Source organism: Cyclopterus lumpus, chromosome 1 (genome assembly GCF_009769545.1).
Source record: "Cyclopterus lumpus isolate fCycLum1 chromosome 1, fCycLum1.pri, whole genome shotgun sequence".
Taxonomy (NCBI): domain Eukaryota; kingdom Metazoa; phylum Chordata; class Actinopteri; order Perciformes; family Cyclopteridae; genus Cyclopterus; species Cyclopterus lumpus.
In genome coordinates, this window is record NC_046966.1 from 8,280,370 (window position 1) to 8,304,589 (window position 24,220).

Here is a 24,220-nt window from a genome sequence, read left to right on the forward strand (position 1 = left end):
CCTTCTTGCAAGTCACAGTGGAAAGCTGAGAACCGCCTATCATCGCTAAATAAAGAATAAAAGACTGAACAGGGGAAAAAAAGGAAAGAAAATAAAAAAAATTCTTGCATGCGGAACATCCTCAAACTGAGAAGGAGATGATGAGATCTAAGAAGTGGAGTAGAAAAAGCTCTCGGACAGAGTGAAAGGAAGTAAATAGAAGCTGATAGGGATACAAGCAGAGTGAGGGAAATAAATGATGAGGAGAGTAAAAATAGGAGACAGGGGAGATGACACATGCAGTGTAAGGCAGAACTGACTCATGCACTGATGACCACACGGCAAGAGGTCATTGAGGGCGTGAAAGAAGACGGTTGGTTTATCAGGCAGCCAGTTATTCAATCAAGCGGACCCTCAGCCAGCCCGCCCAAAAACTGTCAACTCATCAGTCCCCCAGCCAGTCGGGTAACCAGTCAGTCCATTTATTTAGTGAGGAAATCAGCTCAATGGTAAATCGGTAAGTTGATGTCAGTCGGTCACTCAAATAATCCGTTAGTGTATTAAGCAGGCACTCAGGTGATTAGTTAGTTTGTCTGTTAATCAGCTGAGTCGCTGAACCAGGTAATTAGTCGACTAAGTACTTTAAAAGCTGACCTGCACTGGAGCTGGAGCAGACACGAATCACACTTGCTGACACGTCACGATCACATATATAAAACATCTGTGCAGAACCAGAACCCAAACATATTTGCAGAGCTGAAGCACACGCACCTTGATGTCGACTAAACAATTGACCATTTCTATGGAGGGTCACCCCGGCCCACCTTTAAAAAGGGGCCATGAGCTAACCAGTGGGGCGCGCTCACATGCACAAACATTCACTACATGCTGTGTGCGGGCCCGGCTTTACGTCAACAAAGCAAGGAGGAGGAGAATTCATTATCTCCTCAGGTGGACAAAACTCCACGAAATATTAACGTAGCAAATAGTTGGTTGCAGTATTTAATGCTCTGTATATTCTTGTAGTTACTAGATGGGTTTGGCTACGATGTCCCCAGCCAGAGGTTTGATCTGCGAACCTTCCCCATGAAAAGCCAACCGTATTTGTTCAACCCACAATCCAATGCTCTGAGCGGTCTAAACAGAGGTCTATTGTGAGTGAATGGGCCTCGGCTTTGGCCATCATGCTCCTACACTTCTTCCAATTCTCTATTGAAAGGGGGATTACTGAAAATTGGTTTGGTATAACAAGGAGCAAAGACTCATCTCTCAAGCTCTCTCTATCTCTCTCGCTAGCTCGCTCTCCCTTTCTCTCTCTCTCACACAGACACACACAAAAAAAAAAAAAAAAAAAACATATTGCACATTCATTTCATCCTTTTGATGCCTCTGGACTTTCTGTGCTGAACTTAACCAGAAATACCTGCACATGTTCAAGCTAGGACTGTGTATTGGCAACTCACGATACAATACATCGTAATATTTATTGCGATGCGATACAATACATATTGCAACACTCTATTGTTATTATTCATTTAACAGGCCGGGAGGTCATTGGCTTTAGCTTAGAAGGCAAAACGAAACGCAGCAACATCTAGCGTCACAGGAGCAGAGGAGGTTGTTGGACTCTCACACGGGATTCGAGGCAATTTGAAAGGGCATTTTAAATCTGTTTAAAACAGGATTTTTTTAAATTAATCTTTTGTATAGATACTAGTCACAGACTGCGTGGAGACTGAAGGAGTGCAAGAGAGGGAGTGGACATGAAGACGACAGAGAGCAGCGATGAAGATATGACAAACATGCTTTTTGCCTCAATGCATTTGTTTGCTAGCAGACCACACACACAACAAGTGGTTGTCGTGAGGGAGTCCTGTTAATAAAGGGTGGCAAAGAACCGTTAATATGGTGTGGCGTAAGCTCACGCACCATCACATATTTTCAGAGGGAGTCTGTTTGAGTCAATTTGCCTGTCAGCTATTGTTTTCATCTCCCACCTCGGTTGAATCAGACCAGCATGCTTTCATATTGCCAGCTCCATATTTGTCAGCCCATAATCTGTGGTTTCCAGATATTTCATGACTTGTCAGTGGAGGGGTTGAGGGTGGGGATTTGTCAGCTTATCTAGCCAATAACAATTATTTGAAATAAATGCATTTTCCCCCTGCTTTTGTCCACGTGTCTTCCCATCCGCCACCCTCTAGTGATTTATTTTTTATTTTTTTTATCTTTCCCCTATTAGCACCAGAGGTTGTGTCACCCTCCGTGATGCTTATAGAATATCTTAAGATTTTAATTTTTTCCTTTTCCTCTCTAAACCCCCCCGAGGCACAGAGATTTTAAATCTTCTTTCCTTTCGGGTGCCTGTTAAGTATTTTGTCGTTGTTGGTTTAGGGTGTCTGCAAGTTTCTTCAAGTTAACTTCTTTTTTATTTTGGACGGTTTAAATCCAATTTAGGAGGAGTAATAAGACTAATGTAAAAAATGTGAACTCAATAGGGTTTGGTTCTAGGTAGCCAGGTTAAATTCACACATTCATCACATTATAAGACAATTTAATTAAGGCCCCATCTAGCTTCTTTTTTTTTTTTTAAAGTTACTGCATGCTCACTAGTGGATTTTCTTTTTTACTTTTATTGGTGATCTCCATCTGCGAGGCCTGTTGTGGAGGAAGGGAAGCGCGTATGAAGTGGTCTAACTATAAGCAGAGCAGTATTCCCAGTCATTTAAACCATCAACAAACTAGTGAGGGTAAGTAATCCATTCTACTTACATTCTATCAGTCACAGAGCAGAAGGACAATGGTTAGGCGGATAGTTTATTTCACTCTGCTTGACCTCTTCTCACCCCTTCTTTCCCCTTTATTTTTATTTTCCCTGTCTTTGCAGATATTATTTCTCTGGGGAAGCACAGAGCTCCAATTGGGTTACGGGGCATCACTGCAGTTTGATTTTGTTATAAAGGCATCCTAATAAAAACTGGGGATGGCCACACAGGGCAAGGGGCCAGTCCTACTATAGAAACAATAGGGAGTCAAATCGAGCACTCAGGGAGCATATGGTGACTATAGTCAAAATGAACCCAAGAGATGGAAGGATGGAGGGAGGAGAAGAAAGTAAATGAAAGAAGAGATATACACTAAAAAAACTGAATATGATGACAGATCTCTGACATGCCACTAGTTATTGTTTCAGGTCTGCGATTGTATAGGCCTGCATTGTAATACACTAATTAAAGCCTTTAATACCGTGCACGACTAAACATGATTGTGGCTGCAAATTGGTCAAACTAATCACGTCAACACTGAGATGATAGTAGTTTCCCATGGTGCCACCTGGGCAATGACGCTGTTGTGTGACAGTTAAGGACTGGAATGACTAGACAAATTTCAAACATGTTTATCAATGCACAAATATGGAGAAGTCCTGATAACTGTTGTGGCTAGGGCCAAAAGTCACACACCCAATTTTTGCCCCGGCACCAACAACCGGACAAGCATCACAATGACATTTGTGTCATGATCCCAGAACGCTAACAAACAGAACAGTTTCCTGACTTTTCTTTGTGTTTTCTTAGCAGTCTTAAATAAGCATGTGATAAAGGAAGCGTGTGATAATCTGGCAAAAAGCAAAGCAAAGCAAATCTGTGTGTAAATTAGTTTGTTCAAGGTTTTACATTCGTTGTCTGGGATTTAATTAAAGCTTAAAGCAGTCAGCATCAGGTGAAACTGTCATTACATGATTTATACAAAAAAAAAAAAAGGTCATTTACATTCCCTGAGGGACTGGGCAGAACCATCTCTGCTTGGCAGGGTGGTACTGTATGGGACCCTTTTTTCTGCACAGCAAAGTCGGTGGTACCCTTGAGCCAGGCAGCAGGCAGACAAAGCTACAGGAAACATTAGCTAGGCCATGTTTCTGTTTCACGAGGCTGAGAAAGTAGATACACATTTATTGGATTCGCTGTCATTCAACCCAGAGGAAGTACTATTACTTTGTGTGGTAGGGTAGTGGACTTTAAAGACTAACTTTTGTAATTCAAAACTTAAACAATCACACTTTAGAAAGCACCGACAGCATCCAACAGTCATCTTTTCTGCCCTTTGTAAAAGAAAGGAAGAAAACAATTGAAACCAACTTCAGATACAAAGAAACATATATTTATTTGCTTGAAAACCAGTGGGAATGTTTCAAAGAAGAAACATAAATGGAGCCCTAGAGTTGTGTTGGTTGCAGCACAGAGCCAATTCACTATGTGGGCTCGTCCATCTCCCCGATACATGAGTGATTCATCACAATGTAGTGGACATGACGCCATTGAGCCTTTCCGTGCCTTATTATCTTTACTTCAAGAAACTTTCCACGACTTGTCGCTCAAGGCTGTGCATGTTCGGGGTCGCACTCTCACCGTGGCTGTGTGTGCTTCAAACATGTGAGTACTATGTGTTCAATTGATTCAGGCATAAAGAGTCCAAATGTTATATTCTGCTTGCTTAATGATTTTGCGGGTCAGCTGTGGGTGGTCTTATGGTTTCATTAAGCACTGCAGAGAAAAGAGAAAATAAAAAAAAGAGTACTTCCACATACTTTTTGAACTATCTTACATTAAATTAGAAAGAAAGATATACTCAAAGACTTCCTTCAAGGATGTTAGGCGCTCTGAAAGGTTGTGTGTGTGTGTGTGTGTGTGTGTAAAAGGGTTTTGAGCAATTAAAAGGGCATAATTAGCATATGGCGCCCTAAGAGTGCACAGCGGGAGGAGATAAGGAGGAAAGTTTGTCACAAAGACACATTCTGTAACCCATAATGAAGTATAAATTGTGAGGTAATACTTAGCGAACATTACCTCAATACTGGGGTAATCTGACACAAACTGAGGGGTTGAGCTTAATACAGTGCTAATCTGTTAGCTGTGTACTGATATTATAATTCCTCAGAACGCAACAGTCAGTTCATTGTGAGGGTTTTATTGTGAAGGATCTATCGCTTCCTGTTGCCTTGGACAACATTTGCAGCGACCGCTAATGCATCAGTGTGTAAAAGCAGACAGGCACAGCTTTCCTGAGCTTTTGATGTCGGCGGATAACAAAACAAAACACCAGCCACAGTGAGTTTGTTAGATGAAAAAAGGGATGCGATAGAAACACCGCAGCTCCTCGCACAACGCCAACATCGTTTACGCTGCTTGCATTAGGCTATGTCACAAGTATCCACAGGTAATACAGTTTCATATATTTTATCATGAAGGCAAACACATTTCCAATTCTCCTACTTCTCATTTTCAATAATCACCCTTGCCTAACCGCTGGGGAGCGCTGCTGTCCGATAAAACACAAAAGTGGGGGGCAAAAGGGGTCCGAGTTCAGAAAAGGTCATGGCGTTGTGAGCCTATCTGACTACCAGGTCAGTTGCCTTCCTCTTTTCTGCTTCCCAGGTGTGCTACGTGTCACTGATGTGTGACCTTTAGCTATGAACCCTCAATGTACTCCTCTTTCTCCACATTTCTTTGAGCTTCATGCCCCTATGGACTGAGCCAATCTGCCTGCCCTGCAGTGATCACTTGTAATTGTCAAAGCCAGGGTCAAGTACACTATTCCCATATAAGCATATTAGAAATACAAGTGTAATTGGCCTAGTATGCAACCTCATTAGCCTTTGGAAGTAACACTAGTGTTAGTGCCTAATAACTGTGAGCCTAATGTGTTCCTAATTAGCCTTATAAGCCATTCACATTTATTATCTGCTTCTGCTAGGTGAGCTTTCCGTCTCACTAGGCCTATTATACAATAGCAATTTCTGAATGCACTTCTAGGGAGAAACTAAAAAAAGTATACCTGACTTAATTGTGCAATGGAAACACTATCCACATGGGTTAGTACCTTAAAATAGAAATTTACCCCAGGCTGCCTACAATGCCGACAACTAAGGATGCACCAGGACCACTTTTATACAGTACAAGTACATTCAGATACTTGCCAATAAAATATACATACGATATACTTCATAATACAATGTCAGTGCCAACATTGACTTGGAATCATAATTTCATAATTATCATCATCATTTCCTCCCTTTCTGACAGTAACAAATTAAACACAACACATGATGCTGATGCTGGAATTGTAAACATTCAACTTTGTGATTTCCTGATACAGACGGAGCATCGTTTGCAGTAAGGACGTCAACAATGAGTCATCGATGGACAGCGATTAATGCTGTTCAACAGTTAAACAAACGTCAAAATCCTGAGCAAAACTCAGGAGGTCATCCCGCCTTAAGTGAGCCTGGGCCGTTGTTGTTGCTAGCTTCGGGGCTAACCTTCATCCCTTAATTCAGCAGGTAGCGAGCAAGACGCAGGACCTTGGCCCGGGTAAACAGTACACACACACTGCACTGTTACACATACTGAGCGCTCTCTCAGCGGGACACTCACTAATGTTACGCCAGGCTTATGTGCCGTTTCACACAGTCTAGTCTGTCCCTCTCATTTCTTTTTGTGTCTCCTTAAAGCTTTTTTTAGATAAATAAAAACGCATCTATAAATCTAACTTACTTACGATTACGGTTATATTCTGATGCAAAATATGACTTTGTGGCCCCTCAGAAGCTTTTGGTTTAATGCAAAGTGCTATATTAGTTCAGTGACTCATTGTTCCTCTCCCACACAGCATTACTAATTTAAAAATGCAGAAGAAACACCGATTACTCATATAGTTGCCTTAAATACAATTTTACCTGAGGTGAATATTCGGAGTGGTGTGCAGTGTGTGGGAAAAGTAGGTCGGTCAAGCAAACAGTTATTTTCCATGAGCAATACATTGGACATGGAAAAGGACGATGTGAGACTGCTACATGTGAATGATGTCTCCAGTCTTTTGATAGGATTTCTGTCGAAACATATTGTAAAAAAACAGAGCGCTGAGATAAGACACTGTACAACAGGACATCCTGCAAACATCTCGCATAATGACCACTCAACACTTGCACTGCACATTGGATCAAAACCTTGGTTTGATAAACTTTTAGACCTGGCTTTGCAAGAGCTCATTTCAGAGCCCGCCATAAAGCCACTGGAGAACCTGTTTTATTACATGCATCAAAGCTTTACCCCGTGTCCCAGTGCCCTGAATGCAGCCTCACAGGCTGTGGTGACAGCAATGTACCTTCTTCCAGCCCGGCGAGCTACAGCTGTCTTGCCGCCGCCAACTGCGAAGTGGCGTCAGTCCCACATGGGAAATGAGGAGCTAGTTGCGCACACACACACACACACACACACACACACACACACACACACACACACACACACACACACACACACACACACACACACACACACACACACACACACACACACACACACACACACACACACACACACACACAAACACACACACACACACACACACACACACACACACACACACACGTTGGATTGTAAAGTGAAGTGATGAAAGGCTTGTTGGAGGTGTTGGAAACTTGGCCACTCAACGTGATACTTTAAGCTTCCACACCGAGGTAATGATGTGAGCGTGTGCCTGTGTTAATCTGTAGATGAACTGTGTGTAGTGATAGCACAGCTGCTGATTCCCTCACTGCATGAGTCTTGCAATCTAAAATGACTGACACATATTCATTAGAGGGCTTAAAGCTGCTCTTGGTGGGTGAAATAATCAAGGGCGCTTACACTATTTCTCGCCAAAAGAAAAGAATGCATAGTTGCTGACCACTTCCCAAATCAAGCACAGCGTGTCCCTGGTGTACATATATCAATGTCCATTGTGGCTACTGTCACTCCAGTGACAACAAGCAACTTACCAAAAGAGTAAAAACAGTGTAGACAAAACAGCCTTTGAGAAAAAGAGTGGGAGGGAAAGTGAGACATTGAGAGGGAAAGAGAAAGAGACCAGGTCAAACATGAAATGGCATTCAGCATTTATCCTGACTACGGCTTTATGCTAAACTGCTTCAGTTCATCATGTTATATATTACCTTCTTGCTGTGTGTGTGTGTGTGTGTGTGTGTGTGTGTGTGTGTGTGTGTGTGTGTGTGTGTGTATTTAATAACTTACTTTGGGGCCATAAATGTCAGTTAGACAGGCAAGCGTAAAACAGAGACGTAATTCATTCAAATCTCAATGCAATCGAGCGGAGGAGGATGAGCGCTTTTCTAACTTTTCGCACTTTCAGGTGAATGTTTCTACCCGGATAATCAAAAGGAGCCCCCCCACACCACCACCACACCCTTCTCCAGCTGCATCATAACACCGCTCCGTGGTCGAAACGTCTCCCAGGTGTGACCGTGTTCGGCGGAGCAAATGAGAAGCAGGAGAAGGGCCAGAGAAACCACGGTGATGAGTTGACAGGCCCTGGAGAAATGAATACTTTCAAAACGCTATGTTAACATAATTCAATAATTCATAACCAGTCTGATTAACTCTAGGGATACCTTTACCGAACAAGGACTTACTCGGGCCACAAGAGCACTATCTTCAGGTCAAACTAGGCGAGACAGAAATCTGCCTCTCTCACTTTCGCTCTCCCGCTTTTCTCGTCTGTACTTACCCTCTCATGACAAGTGTTTTCAATGAGGCGGTCTTATGACAGCCTCTCTACCATGCACAGAAAGGCAAAGGAGCACACAAACACACACACAGTCTTTAGCTCTGTGCAGAGTGTTAATAGGCTTTCTGCCAGTGAAGCAGAAAGACTAAGAGTTTAATAAGACAGAATCATCAGATATCTGTGACAGGCAACATGAACACACGGCTCCACTGTATGCCTTTCAATCTAACAACCCAGTACACAGTGAAGACGGTGTGCAAGTGCGTGCATATGTATTAACGTGCATACTTGTGTGTTTGTGAGTGTGTCTTATGTGCAGCTGTGTGCGCATACGCAAGTTGGTGTGTGGCCTGTGAACCATCACAGCGACACAGGTCTGTATGGGAGGATAAGAGTGAGACGTCTTATCAGCCAGAAGCCAGACAGACACACACTCTGAGACACACACACACACACACACAGTGGTATAATATGCCACCTCGTATCAGCTATACAGCAAAGTCTGTCACAGTAGGGATGGGAGTGGGGGCGAACGAGGGGGGAAAGTTGAGGGATGAATAAAGAAAATGGAAAAGGAAATGGGATGAGAAGAGAAATGACAAGAGAAAGATATAGAATGGGGCGGGGGACGCAAATAAGAGATTACATTATTTCCCTGAGGGGATAAGGAGTGATGAAAAAAAGACAGGGATGGATGATCAGACAAAAGGTGTATTAACCAGTTGCAGTTTAACAGCAGGTCCAAGAACCAAACGGATTTACTTTCTCACTATCAGTTGTCCTGATGCAACTTGCAAGGGGCTCACGTCAACGGACAACTCAAGACAGTTGTAGAGTGGGTCACGTGAGGGTTAAAACTACTGAGCGTTGACAACGCTGAGACGTGAACGATTGCAGCGACGGACCATAACCGGGAGTTGGGTTTCACTTCAGCTCAGAGCGACTCTTGGGAGGGCGGAGCTTTGCACAAACACACACACACACACACACACACACACACACAAACACAGGGAGACATGATGCAAACGATTGGCAGTCCGCTAAGTTGTTGCTCTCATTCCCAACGTTAGGCTACTTCAACAATGCTGGGCGGTAGGAGCGTGCATGCAGGCTGATATTCAACCTTGGTGCTGTTGCTGATGCATTTGAACCAAACCAAGTTTAAAGTCTGCTAGCTGCTATTTGACGCAGTCTGAAATGCCAAAGGCAGGTTGGTGTCCTGAGCTGGGACACGCAGATACTGGTGTTGAAAAGATGCAGCTTTTTTATGTTAGAGACTGATGTAGTCTGACTTTTAAAGCACTTTCTAAATAAAAAAAAGAGTTCAGATTTATCGGACTGTTTGTATTAAATGATGGAAAAGCGTAGTGTGTCTCATGCGTAGTGGGATAGAAAATTGAGGATGCGACACATTGACATGCATGGAGACTTGTTATCCATTTGAATCGTTTACGAGTGAATCGAATTGAATGGCGAGGCCTCTGTGGTCGATAGAGACTAACTTACATATGAGGGAAAAGGGAATTGTACGTAACCAACTGATAACGAGGGGTAACGTAGGTCTACCTGCTAATGTCATTCGACCTCTACAGCTCATCCAGAATGCAGCTGCTCGACTGGTCTTCAACCTCCCTAAATTTACCCACACTACTCCGCTCCTCCGCGACCTTCACTGGTTACCGGTGGCCGCCCGCATCCGCTTCAAAACATTGGTACTTGCGTACCGTGCTGCGAACAGATCGGGTCCGGTCTACATCCAGGACATGGTCAAACCGTACACCCCACCTCGTTCACTTCGCTCGGCTTCTGCCAATCGGCTTGTCGCTCCTTCACTTCGAGCTAAACACTCAACAAAATCACGACTGTTTGCTGTGCTGGCTCCTCATTGGTGGAACGAGCTCCCCATTGACATCAGGACAGCAGAAAGTCTCCACACCTTTCGTCGCAAACTAAAAACACATCTTTTTCGAATATACCTTGAATAGAGAAGGTAGCGCCGTAGTAGCACTTTAGTAGCACTTAAATGTCTCTTACCGATAGTACTTTGTAGTTTAACTTTATTGAAGAAATTGTACTTGCTTGATTCTTGTTGTTCTGAGTTTGTACTCATGGTTTAATGCACTTATTGTAAGTCGCTTTGGATAAAAGCGTCAGCTAAATGACATGTAATGATATGACCGACTGACTGAGCGGTGGTTATGTGAGTGACTGGCTGCATGAAGAACTGATTGAGTAGTTTAATTGACTACCCGATTGAGACTGGCTAACCAAGCAAAAGAGAGGAAGACATTTCGGAAAGAGCAAGTGCCTATACCTCTGATGAATGGCACTGAGAACTGAATGTTCACAACAACAAGGAAACACGCTACTCTCCTCAGATTTAATAGGGCTGGCCCACAGATTAGCCTCGGAAATGTCAGGAAAATGGCAAAGAGGTAGCAGGGAAAGGAAAAGAGAAGAAGAAACCAAAGAGAACAAGGGAAGGACCTGATCTCGGAGGAAAATTGGAGGAACCAGGTAAAAGAGAAATCATTTCATGGCACCACATGATTATAGAAATGTCAAAGGGGCAGATTCAGAAGGGTACTAAGGAGGCGACACGGGAGTGGAAAGGGGTGGACAAGTGGCTTGAACGCGGGAGATGGAAAACCTTTTGCCACTCAGAAAATGTGTTCTCGAAGTGTTGGAAAGGGGAGGGAAAAGGGAGGAGAGGGAGGTATAACAGCAGAGGAAAATGGCTTGGGAACACAGGCCATCATTCATTGGGAAAGCAGGCCTGACACTTCTGCATCAATAATTCAGATGACTACAGCTAATGAGCGAGATCCAAACAAATCACCCCGGAATTTACTGGAAGAACATTGAAACATTTCACTGCGCAAAATATGCCAACATTATAGCTGAAGTTGGGTCTGTACTGGCAACACACAGGGGAAAGGGAGTTGGACACGCCATCAGTGTCTCTAGAACCCTCCAATCATTCACAATTTATTTTCATAAGGAAAAAGCATTGGCGTGCATGCATGCATAAAAAGAGGGAAACCAAAAGGAAAAGACACTTTTTTGCAAAAGACAGAAATCAAAAGCAAAAAAATAACTAGACGCTGTTGACAGTGGTAATAATGGGAGTGCAGGAGACACGTAAGGACAAACCCAGACGGTACCATGTGGCGGGACTAAGGCTGGATCAAACGGATGGATGACCGTAACTAACACGCACACATGCACGCAAAAATCAACTTCCTCCTTCCCAACTCACTGACAACAGCATCCACACAGCATGGGAAATATTAAAACTACTATCCACATTCCCCACACAGCATGATAACAGACACATATTTATACAGCCTGGTTGTTTACTGCCGACAATAAGTGGGTAAAAGCTATTTTTTCTCATACAGTACCTGCCTGAGCCATAAAATCCATGGGCAAAGACTACGTAAACTGTGAACTATGTTTTTTTTTCTCCAATGAACGGGTCAGACCAAGAGTCAATAATGCTTACACAGTTTTTAGCTTCATAAGCCCCAGTCTAACCTCAGCAAGTGACTTGGGTTATGCCCTGAAGGGCCTACCCGGTGGTTTATTGCGCCTCTGTGTGCAGAGGTAGGCTCTTATTATTCCGATCCACTTATTAGACTGCTCCCTGGGTGTGGTAGCAAGCCCACTACTTTGAAATCTCTATCTCTCAGTAGACATATAACTCTCTAGATATATAATTCTCCTTGCCTCAGACCTGCTGCCCTGGACTTTTTTTCTATCTTTACCTCCCCTGACTCCGTGGGCCTAGGTATAGGAAGTGCTTACATTGGTTCTTTCTTTGTGCTGTAGTCAGCCTTAAGACAGAAACACAACACAAGCTAGATATAATATCTAGCAAGGCTGGGGTGATGAACGAGGGAGTATTGAAGGGATATAAATATCCTTTCTCTCTCCATGACTATTTTTTTCCACTCCCCGAGGGGGATATAGCAGGATTTTAAAGGGCAGGGCTACGCCACTGTATTCTTTTTTTAAATGTATTTGAATTAATTAATTTCTTCCTCCAGGTCTGTCACAATATTGATCGACTAAACATTCTCCTTAACTTCTCCTTTCCACACACTTGGACAAAGATGGGCTTTCATGCAGACACATTTGAGTTCTTGACTATTTTTTCCCGATGACAGCAAAAATAAACTAAAAATGATCATTGGACAGTAAATTGTCGTACCAGCAACTGCATCGCTACAGTTTTGATTTCTATGTCCATACTAAATTTCACAGATATGAAAAAAAGTTCAGATTGAATTTATAACAATTCCTGTATCTGTTTTAAAATAGAATCCCTTAACACAACGCTTTTATTCTGAAATAGTTGCACGGCTCCATAATTTAATAGAGTAGCCTATACTGGCTTTTCATTTTAGATTGTTATTATTTACAAATAAGCACACGCTTCTCTTTCTGTTGAAAAACAAATATAAATGACATTCACAAATAAATTAAATAAAAAAATTTTGCCATTAGAAATTAAAAATAAGGGCTGACAGCCGCAGCAGCAAACGCAACACGCGTGCAGGCTGCTGCTGTGTCCACACAGACAGCGATTCTGTTATCGACTCCTTTCTTTACTTTCTGCTATCGTATTTGCACAATTAAAAGCCGGTAATCTACGGAGCCGTGCAAGATCCTTGTGTTAACAAATGCAGGGCTTTTATTATGACACAGAAACATGAGTTAAAATTAATTATATATATATATATATATATGTTTTCCATGTCTGTGATATATTATACAGATAGACATAGAAACTGTAGGACTGTGAATATACTGTCGATGGATAATTTGTCTGTTTTTACTGAGAACCGTACATGTGATTCAGAAGAATTTGGCAACACCTCTAATCTCTAGATGAGTAATGGTCCCAACAATATGGAATCACTTCTTTATTGCATAAATGAAAAAGGGTTTTAGAAAAGCAACTGTAACCCCTGAACAAATAGATGGCTTTTACTGTGACGCACATGCAGGCTTTGACAAATAAGCCACCGAGGGCTAACTGCTTCCTTGGTAGAGGTTTTAAAATCTGCTCAAAATAAGCAGAGATAATGGGACAAGATACAAAAAAAAAACGTTAGGTTCCTCTCTGTTAAATGATCAGTGACATGATAGGCCAACAGAAGGAAACCCAAAACACCAAAAAACTGCAAATCCTACATTACATTTAAACTGATCCCGAAGCCTATGCCACCATTTTTTTATATCAAAGTTTTTTCTCTCTCTCGCTCAGCTACTTCCCCGTCTCAGCCTCTCTATACTCTGCAAAGGCAGAGTGAAAATCTATTTAGTGCACCAGTGAAATAAAGACATGCTCGAGTCGTTTTAACCACTACGAGTAAGTTACTCGAGAACCAAGGAGAGGACATGACATGACAAACAAACAATGATTTCAACACCAACTTACGATTTAAGTATCGATATAACAAACACACATTTGAATGTTGGGAGGATTCAGCCAAGCCCGACATTTTAGAGCTAAAGCCTGTCGTGGCCAGGGCGAGCCGAAGGGCAGTGAAGGAGCGCAGAGAAGTTGGTGAGGTGAATGCAAAATGCTGCTTCACCATTTTGTCCATTTCCAGCTAAATAAGATCTCCCTCCGCCACCTCCACAGCCATGGCTCCAGGCAGGCGACTGGGAAAGAACATTTCTCACATTATAACCCCAATATTACTCCTGTGGCTTATTGAAAGTATGTCAGCCTGTGTGTGTGTGTGTGTGTGTGTGTGTGTGTGTGTGTGTAACTTTGGTGTGCTAAATATTTAAGTCAATGGTTTAAAGATAGTGGCAATGTTGATGGCAGAGGAGCAAACTAATAACAGCTGGATACATTTCAGCAAGGTAAGTGATTGAGAAACGCTCTCTCAGTCACTAATTAGATAATGCAGAGGTGTCCTTGAGCCGGTCAGTGCCTCACAGCAGAGGCTATATTGGGCAACTCCCTAGAGTCATTTTGTGAATGTGAATCAAGGTATTGCTGAAAATGTCTAAAGAAATAGGAGATTATTTAAGTTATTTAAGTTTTAATTTTTCAAACGTAATTGCTGAAGATGTTATGATTTGGTTTTGTTCATCCACAGACTACCGGAGTGTTTTGGTTTCATCCCCTCAAAGCTGTGAGAGACAGAATGGTGGTCAGACAAGTGCTTTAGTGCTGAAATATAAACAAATTTGACAACAAATAACTATCGAGTTTCAAATTCAAGTGTATATCTTTGTATTTAACCATTATAACCACACATACATCAATTGCTCTCAGCTTGTTGTGGTTAACATAAAACACAACATAAAAGTGACTCAAATCCAGTACAAAATTATTGTGGATTCCCTTCTTAAATAAAATAAACACGTTCATAAATGAGTCGTGCTTTACACTCAACTTTCAACTGCCTCTAAAGCTCAATTATACAGCAGTGGAGGAATCGATGTGGCTAAAGATGTCCCGGTATTATCACACACAGTCACCTCGAAAAGGTAAACGGGAACTTTACAAGTTCTTTACACCAAGTGAGAAACATCCGCTCATTTTTGCACCGCTTCACTCCAACGGTTGTGACACATTCATTAAACAGTTCACAAGCCGTCAACATTAGTGAGAGAAAAGAAATGAGGTGTTTACAGTGAACTTGAGGGCAAATATGCCAGTCTCAATTATTCATTCAATCCCTCTCTCATTCAAATGCTTTTTCAAGTGGTTAATCTGTCCTTTTTATTCATCAGTCAGCTCTTTCTTTATCCTCTTGTGGACACGTTCAATTCTTTATACATTCATTAAAATATTTGTCCACTTGTCATGTATTTGAACTTGTCATTTATTAGCTCCGCACTTTGCCCGCTCTATCAATTTCCTATTCATGAGCAAAGTCATCTGCAATTTACAACAGCACTGCGACCTGGTTAAAAGACCTTGGTTCATAACAAAATATTAAAAAAAAAAAACAAGACTGTCACGTTAGATGCCGGCAAAGTCAGACAGATAAAGCCTTTGACTTAACATTCGCGTTCAGTGCTGGACAGCTGACCTGCAGGTGTGCCGGACTGTGGTGTTACATTACATTACATGTCATTTAGCTGATGCTTCAAAGCGACTTACTTACATAAGTGCATTAAACCATGAGTCCAAACTCAGAACAATAAGAATCAAACAAGTACAATTTCTTCACTAAAGTTAAACTACAAAGTGCTATCAGTAAGAGCCAATTTAGCACGGCAAACAGTTGTTGAGTGTTTAGTTCGTAGTGATGGAGCTACAAGACGATTGGCAGAAGCCGAGCGAAGTGAACGAGCTGGGGTGTACGGTTTGACCGGACCCGAACTGTTCGCAGCACGGAGCAATAGACTGGAGAATGTGAAACGGGATGGGGTCAAGGGGGCAGGTGGTTGGGCGGGCAGAGGTTACCAAGGTAAGAACTTGATTGGGAGACAGGGGGATAGAAGAGGAAAACGAGGGGGAAGAAGATGAAGTTACTGGAGGTGTAGTTATGGAAGATGGATTAGTAAATGAGGAGTGTATGTCGTTTATCTTTTTTGTGTGAAGTAGTCAACAAAGTGGCTTGGTAGAAGGGTGGAGGGAGGAGAGGGGGGGGGGGGGGGGGGGGGGCAGGGGGGTCAAGGAGGTTGGAAAAAATAGAGAAGAGCTTTTTGGGGTTAGACAAAGAGGATTTGATTCTGGATTGGTAGAACAGACTTTTGGCTGCAGAGATAGAGGCAGAGAAGGAGGAGAGAAGAGATTGATAGGCGAGCAGGTCATCAGCGTGTTTGGATTTTCGCCATTTCCTTTCCGATGCTCGCATAGTGGCTCTCACGGCGCGCACCAGTTTGGATAGCCACGTAGCCGGAGAGGACTTGCGGACCTTTCGAGTTGTAAGAGGACAGAGAGAATCAAGAGAGGAAGACAGAGTAGAGAGTGTCAGTGGCAGAGTCAGGATGCATGAGTGAGAAGGAGTCAGTTGAAGGGAGGGCAGACAGAACAGACGAGGCCAGAGAGGAGGGTGAGAGGGAGCGGATGTTGCGACGGACAGGTGCAGAGTCCGTTGTGGGAGGGTTGTTAGTTCCAAAGAGTGGGAGAGAGTAAGAGATGAAGAAGTGGTCAGAGACATGAAGTGGAGTTACAGTAAGGTCAGATGTAGAGCAGTTTCTGGTGAAAATATAGTCAAGGTGGTTGCCAGCTTTGTGAGTAGGAGGGGAAGGACTGAGCGAGAGAGCAAAGGAAGACAGTAAGAGTAACAGGTCATATGACTTCTCTGTCTGGATGTTAAAGTCACCAAGAAGGATTGTTATTGGACCAAAGCCATAAATGATATAGTTTGACAAACTAATCTCACAGTGTACTAAGAGGATTGAAAGCTCATGCAAAGCTAATAATAGGAACTCAAGTATTTTGTCGGACTACTATTGTTATTAATATTAACGGCAATAACAAAAACTCTGATGATGATACTGATTATGCTTCTTCCCCAGAGTCTTTGTGCTTTCTCCTCACAGGTTTCCATGGACCGTGGTTGTGTCTGGACCCTGGTCCCGCCTCCTGCCATAGCTCTGCTGACGCCCACTTTTCTCTATTTTCTTCTGTATGAATTAATGCACCAGCAATGCACATTACTAACTTTGCTCCTTTTCCGGTGACTTTGTGCTTTCTCGCCTCCCAGGTTTCCATGGATTGTATCTGGACCCTGGTCCTACCCGACACCTACTCAGTGTTAATGCTAGTTGCATTGCAATTAGTATTGCCAATTCCATTACTGCTTTTATTATCATTATTATTATACTACACCCACTGTTGCTGTTATCTTTGGTAGTTGTAACTTCTTCATCATGCCTACTACTCTCATTATATGAATAATATTTGTCATATTCATTGAATGTGTTGTAACTCTGTTATGCTGTTCATCTGTACACATGACATCTATTGTACTTCTGTCCATCAGTGGAGAGGGATCCTCCTCTGTTGCTCTCCCGAAGGTTTCATCTCTTTTTGTCCACATTGGGGGGTGGGGGGGATCAAGATCCGATGTGAGGTCCCGGGAAAGAGGACGTTGTATGTGTAAAGATTGTAAAGCCCTATTAGGCAACTTTGTAAATTGTGATTGTGGGCTATACAATATAAAAAACATTGAACAGCAGGTGAGCAGTACGTTAGCAGACCGCCCTTTCAGCATAGTGACAAATGACAGATCGAGCAAACAAGAGCTTCCGTTTCGCTTCCCTTGCAGCTGAAGCACACCTACTCTAAAGCCAGTGAAAGCAACACATGTATGTCTCTTAAACTAAACCAGCTAGTTAGGCTGTTTCCTGCGTCGTCCCAATTCAACGAGCATGCAGCTGACGTGAGATGCTCGCCATCATCGTCTAATGTCCACATTAAGGTCCCGTGAAGTAAAGCACTTCCTGCTGCTACAAATTTCAAAATAAAACCATTATTGACGACCACCCAGCAAAGGCTTTGGAGGATGTTTAGTGACGTCAGTGCTCCCCGACCGAATATACGTGTTACGGAATATTGTCTAAACGTGAGCTAGCTAACGTTACATGAGTCATGCCAAACCAGGCATACATAGGCTTGTCATATTATGCAGAAAGCAACAAAAAAAAGAAGCTTAAATCACACAGGATGTATTCCAGCACGAAACGAAAAAGAGAAAACAAAGTGCTTCTTTCATTTAAGGTTACATCATTGGAGAGGCGTTCACTGCGCCCTAAAGAGTCATTAAGACGTCTCTCCTGTGTATCGGGACTAATGCTCGCTAGCTTAACACACAGCAGCACATTACACTTGACACACTCGTGACAATAAACAGCACAACAATGGGCGCTGATTTGTTTTTATTTCAGCGGTTGGAGCGTTACCTCCTTCTTCTTTTGTCCTCCCCCGGGCGGCAGACATATCAGCAGGAGGAAGAAAACAGACAGGACCGGCAGTTTGACGAGGGATTTAGCCCAAACAGACGCCATGACGGAAGGATGCTCTGACTGAGAGACACGTCTCCGCCAAGCCATTGGAGGCTGCGTCTACCAATCAACGAATAGAGGAGAGCGGAAGCTACTGGGCTTTGTAGTTTTTTATGCACAGAGACGTTTACTTGCACACTGTGCTTTATATTCACATCTAGAGGCCAGTCTTTTCGATTCAAATTCAAAGGAAGTATCAATTATGAACTATTGAAGCCATTATAATTATACCCAGGCCCTTACCAATAGGCTATTTAATTTGAATACACTTTATACCAAACTCCTGATCTCAACACTGTAGCCTACTGTTAAAGGGGCATATAGCTTTAATTTTGCTGTAAAGAAAACAAACCAAAAAGAATAGGCTATGGACAGCTATGGAAAAGCCCTATGTCACTGATGATTAGTTAAACTGATTTTGACGTATAAATAGGTCTAGATTAATAACTAACAGGGTAGAATTAGGCACCACCTCCACATCTAAATGACATTTAAATGTCTTGTTTATCAACTGCATAAAATATGCAGTCATAATTTAAACCCACATAAGGTTGACTGATCTTGTTTCTTAAGCAGGCTTTTGTGTCTTTTCGAAGCACATTAGCTATCAGACAAATAATTATATCAATGTTAATCCAAAGTCACCATACAAAATGCTCTGTGTTAATCCTCATGTTGCCATGTTTCAGGTTTACTTTATTGTGTTATGTATCCATTTGGGAATGTGTTTCACTCTCAGAACACTAGCAGAACTTGTCTCTCAGTTTATGTTCTGAGATAGTGGTGAGATAGATTTAATTGAGGGGGACAAATTATTGATGTGAATTCATTTGGGGATGACATGTCTCCTTGTGTCCACATTAAATTACACCTCAGCACTCTGTGACTAATGGAATGCAGTTGTTATCCCTCCAATAACCAATAAACATTATTATTACCTTTGTAAAACTTTTCTTAGCAGTGATGACTATGTGTTCCTTTTGGTTTGCTTATAATACTGTAATTATTGCTTGTAATACTAATTATTATATGTATATATATATATATATATATATATATATATATATATATATATATAGATATGGAGCCAATATATCTTCTGCTAAATAAATAGTGAGAGCAGTACTTTTCAACTGAAAACTCAATTACATATTAACAAATACACAAATTAAAACATATCTAAAAAATTACCAAGAGATGCAAGAAGTGATTACAAATTTCTGAGAGGAGAAAGTCTAATCTCAAACTTTGTATTCAGTCGGACTATAACTGCTCTGAAAATTCTGCTGCCATGTAGAGGTATCAATAGTAGAGACGGTCACACATGTTGTATTGTATCCTTTATCAGACCACAACTTGATCAAATGCATGTGGCACTATATTAAGATGTATCAAAGATGTAGTGCTTATGGAAGTGGGGAGGCCTGTGATTATGACAGTTTTACCAACACACTATTTGTACTTGCTTCATGAATTTAGTGTGGAAACCATGGCCTCCCTCAATGTCCCCTCATCCTTTGTAAATAGCAAGCTGAGACATAACTAACTTCTGCGTCTCCATTTTCACATGCATCCCCTATACGTTATCACCCATAATGCCAAACAGTAACTTGCAAGTCAAACTGTCAAACTTTGTGCTGCATGGCAACACACAAATGTGACCCTGCCACAGGCTTTATCTCTCTCTCTCTCTCTCTCTCTGCAGCTCGCAAAGCAAACGGCTGCACTTTGCATTTAAGCAGAAGAATAAAGCTCCTATCTGCTCACAGACAAGAAGAGTGTCATAAGAGAGGCAGCGGGGGGATGGAGGGAGAGACAGAGAAGCCTGTTAAAGTCAGTTGCTGCCTCGGCACAGCTGCATCATGGTTCTTGAGTGGTGGGGCAGCAGGTAACATTATACTTATTACTTGTACTTATACGTATACCATCATTAAAGAATAAGGAGAGACGCATAGAAACAGAGAGCAATTGTGAAATGTGAAAACCAAATGTGGCTGAAAAATATCAAATGTAAAATGTTGTTTCAAATGTGATAAATGAATGTGCATTTTATTAAAGGCTGATGACATTTAGTATAGCGCTTATAGCGATCTGTGTTTTTGATCAACAGTCGTGGCAATAAAGCCCAAAGTGAGTGAGATTCTGTGCATTTGTTTTTGTGTGCAAGCCACAGATATAAAGCCAAGTAAAATATATGAATGTAATGACAGTATTGAAAAGACCTGTTTATGCTGTTTTAACATGCAGGTGAAAGGCAGGGGAAGGATCGGGCATAAGGAGAGAGAGAGAGAGAGAGAGAGAGAGAGAGAGAGAGAAAGAGAGACAGAGAGAAGGAGGGGGGAGATGGGTGATGTCATATCCAGCTGGCACAGGACTGGGTGCCCGTATCGGATGTCAGCCGCTCCCTTATAAAAAAAATAACGAGTGCTCGGAAAAATGATTAATTGCCCGACAGCACAAAGTTTATAGAAAAGAAAGAGAGAGGGAGGCGGGGGTCCCTGAGTTACAGAGGAGCAGAGAATAGCAAAAGAGCACAAGTGAGAGAGAGGTTGGGAGAGTGCCACATCAAAGGAGAAGCCGAGAGAGAGAGGGAGATGTTGGGGGGGGGGATTGGAGGCAAAGGGGGATGAAGAGGGGAAGTGAGAGAGCGAAGAAAGAAAAGCAGCAAATAAGAGACTCAGACAAACAGAGAGGGAGGAGCAGAGAGAATGAGTGAGGCATTCATTAACATGATGTTCGTTATCTCTGACTGACTCCCTCAACAAATGTTCCTCTGTGTTCTTTGTGCTATTCAACCGGCCTATCTATGTGTGCGTGTGTTTTTGTGTGTGTGTGTCTGTGTGCTTGTAAAATTACACAAAGGCACAAATGTGTGAATGCGTGTGTGACCACTCTCAGAGAGGAAAGTCAATTAAATTGAACACAAGCTTACTGCACTTCACCCGAATGTAAAGAGGAGAGGACTTGAACAGTTGAGAGGCAGTTGAAATGCTCCCAATCTGGTATCTTGCACCATTAAGAGGCTTTGAAGTCGCAGTAGAAAACATCATGGGGGCCACGATGATGAGGATGATGATGATGATGATTATCATGGAGGAGTCATGGAGGTTGCCCAATCATAACATTGGCATTAACATTGACATTAAATACTGTGCACGTGGCTCCAACCCCCGAGTCTGTCTAAATCCAACACACATCCATTAGTTCTGGGACGTCTCGTATAGTCCACTTCGCAATAAGCCGACGCATCTGAGAAGCATGTATTAATGATATTCTTTTAATCTCATACGCTGTTTTGGGAAATAAAAGATAACTGGTGATGCAGCTAAACTCACGGCGTTTGCAGATTCACAGGAAATTCATCAATTATAAAATGTATGATAATTCTTGTGGTTTACATCCTCAGCGGAATGGGATTGGGGGAAGTGATAATCATATCCCCTCTTGTTACATACAGCATGGCAGGGTGTTTTTCCACTTGGCTAGCAGAGAATTATTCACTAATTCTGACACGTCTTGCGTCATCATATCTAATGCTCTATATAGGCTATAGGAGGACAGCAGTAAAATGTATTTGATTGAATTGAACTGATGGCAGAGGTATGCAGATGTGTACATGTCAGTTGATAATACAACATGTGCAGTCATTAAACTTACTGTTTGTTTGTACACAATATTCTATTGTTTTTGGGACATTTTATCACTAAATGCGCTTTTCTTGAAAAGAACAGTCTGCCACAAACTGAGATGAATACATTGTGCTTCAGAACTTGTCATGAACAGAGAATGACAGTACCTCTCTCTCCTCCTCGCCTCTTCTTTTTGTCACCATTCTCTTTTTCTTCCCTCTCCTTTCCTCCTTTTGCCGTTGCACCTGATCACCTCCCTCCCTCCTCTTCTGCCATCTCCACTGCTCTCTTGTCCTCCGTTTGTCTCCTCTCCCCCTTTTGTCACCATCCTCTCATCCTCTCCTATTCACGCTTCTCTTTTCCTTCATTCTCCACACCTTCTCTCCTTCTACCTCACCTTGCCTCTCTGCTCGGCTCCTCTCCTCATTCATAAGTTGTGCTATACCGATAATAAAAATCTCTGGTGGTCGGCAGGCGGCGACACCTTGTAATGCAGGAGAAGGGTGAAGGCAATTTGCACGTCAGAAAGTCAGAAAGAAAAAAAAAAAGAAAGAAAGAAAGAAGAAAGGATGGAAGGATGAGCGAAAGGATAAATGAAGGAACGTTTCTATCTGCTCCTTCTTTTCATCTATTTTTTGCAGGTCTACAGTCAAAATATGATTATTTGTCTATTATATTCATACAGTCATACTGTATATCAGTTTAGTGCTACGTTCTGCTTGCACACACACACACACACACGCACACACACGCACACACACACACACACACACACACAGAGGCAGCAGCACCAGACTTTCTGCAACAGCCTCTGCATTTAAAACTCGTTCTTGTCTACAGCAAAGCAGCATTTTCGCTTCATCTACTTGATTAGAACGAGCTTTTACCTTTCCTCATCTCCCTCTCCCTCTAACACACACACACACACACACGCACACACACGCACACACACGCACACACACAGGCACGCACACACACACACACACACACACACACACACCCGGTGCGTCAATCATTGGAATAATATACATCATAAACCTTTTCTCGTCTCGTCTCAACTCTCGCAGCTCTCCTCATCTCTGCTCTTCTGCATCTCTCTCTCTCTGTCTCTCTCTCTCTCTGTCTCTCTCTCTCTCTCTCTCTCTCTCTCTCTCTCCCCCTCTCTCTCGCTCGCTTTTCCTTTTCTTTCGGTGAGAGCTGATATCTCTGGCGGTTTGCCGCATGGAAGTCGCCCAGGCAAGGCAGAATATCAGCTGTCTGATCCGGACTCCTTCTCTCCAGTTACCGACCACTTCACGAGCAGACAGACCATCATACTCACATTTATTGGGATTCAACGGAAAATAACGGCATTCATCCGCTGACCGACTGACAGGGGACTCTAAACCCCGCTTTCATTCATGCAGTGGGGGGAATCTTTTTTTTACACAGCTGTAACCACAACAACTAAAAAGACACACCGGATCGTCAAGTGCGCAGAAGCCACAGCTTAAAACATTACGCACAGCGCATTGTATTTTATTTCTATATCTTTTGTTCTATTCCCTCCATCCCCTGCACGGACAAACCGGGGACCGGAGGTGGTGGGGATTTCCACGGCATGGAGTCCTGATTTTACCTATCGACCCACCCGGAGGAATGAAACAGAGAGCATCCGTCGCTGTGGTGGAATGTTAATAACCTAATCCTAACAAGAATCCAGGGGATGTTGCAGCAGAGTTTGGGACTCTAGAGAGCATTCCAACTTTTTTTTGGTCCCTGTTTTTAATCTCTTTCCCTCTCATCTTCCTCGCCAGCGGGACTTCTATTTTCCTGACTGATTTGCAGTGCTACTTCACTTCTCTATCATGGACCGGTCGACGTCTTTGGATATAGAGGCGCTCAAGGTAAGACGCTCGCAGGCGGGCGGCGCGCACTTGTTCCACGGGAGAGAGTTGCGATCCTCCGCTGGGTGGGTGGATGACTGGGTGGCCCTGTTGGGTGTCTGGATGTGATGGGCTCGAAGTGCTGGGAGTATGAGTGTTATCACTGGGTGGCAGTCTGGATGGATCCGCAGCAGAGTAGCT

At 42.7% G+C, this 24,220-nt stretch overlaps 2 protein-coding genes across 5 annotated transcripts in view; one reads left to right on the top strand and one right to left on the bottom strand.

Moving 5' to 3' along the window:
• Positions 1 to 18,566, bottom strand: part of tusc3 (tumor suppressor candidate 3) — a 60,624-nt gene extending 42,058 nt beyond the window's left edge. The window contains exon 1 of the mRNA XM_034540919.1: positions 18,424 to 18,566. Within this exon, the coding sequence (XP_034396810.1) occupies positions 18,424 to 18,528 (105 nt within the window). The 5' untranslated portion in view covers positions 18,529 to 18,566. The remainder of the gene's footprint in view (positions 1 to 18,423) is intronic.
• A 1,739-nt stretch (positions 18,567 to 20,305) lies between these two features.
• The window catches only part of LOC117731405 (zeta-sarcoglycan), a 283,875-nt gene continuing 279,960 nt past the window's right edge, over positions 20,306 to 24,220 (top strand). Inside the window, exons 1-2 of one of the 4 annotated variants that reach the window (XM_034533761.1) lie at positions 20,306 to 20,413; positions 23,951 to 24,040. In XM_034533761.1, the coding sequence (XP_034389652.1) occupies positions 24,002 to 24,040 (39 nt within the window). In that variant the 5' untranslated portion in view covers positions 20,306 to 20,413; positions 23,951 to 24,001. Of the gene's footprint in view, positions 20,414 to 22,735; positions 22,796 to 23,344; positions 24,041 to 24,220 lie in introns of those variants that run through there. The other 3 variants (XM_034533778.1, XM_034533769.1, XM_034533752.1) reach the window with 3 other exon arrangements.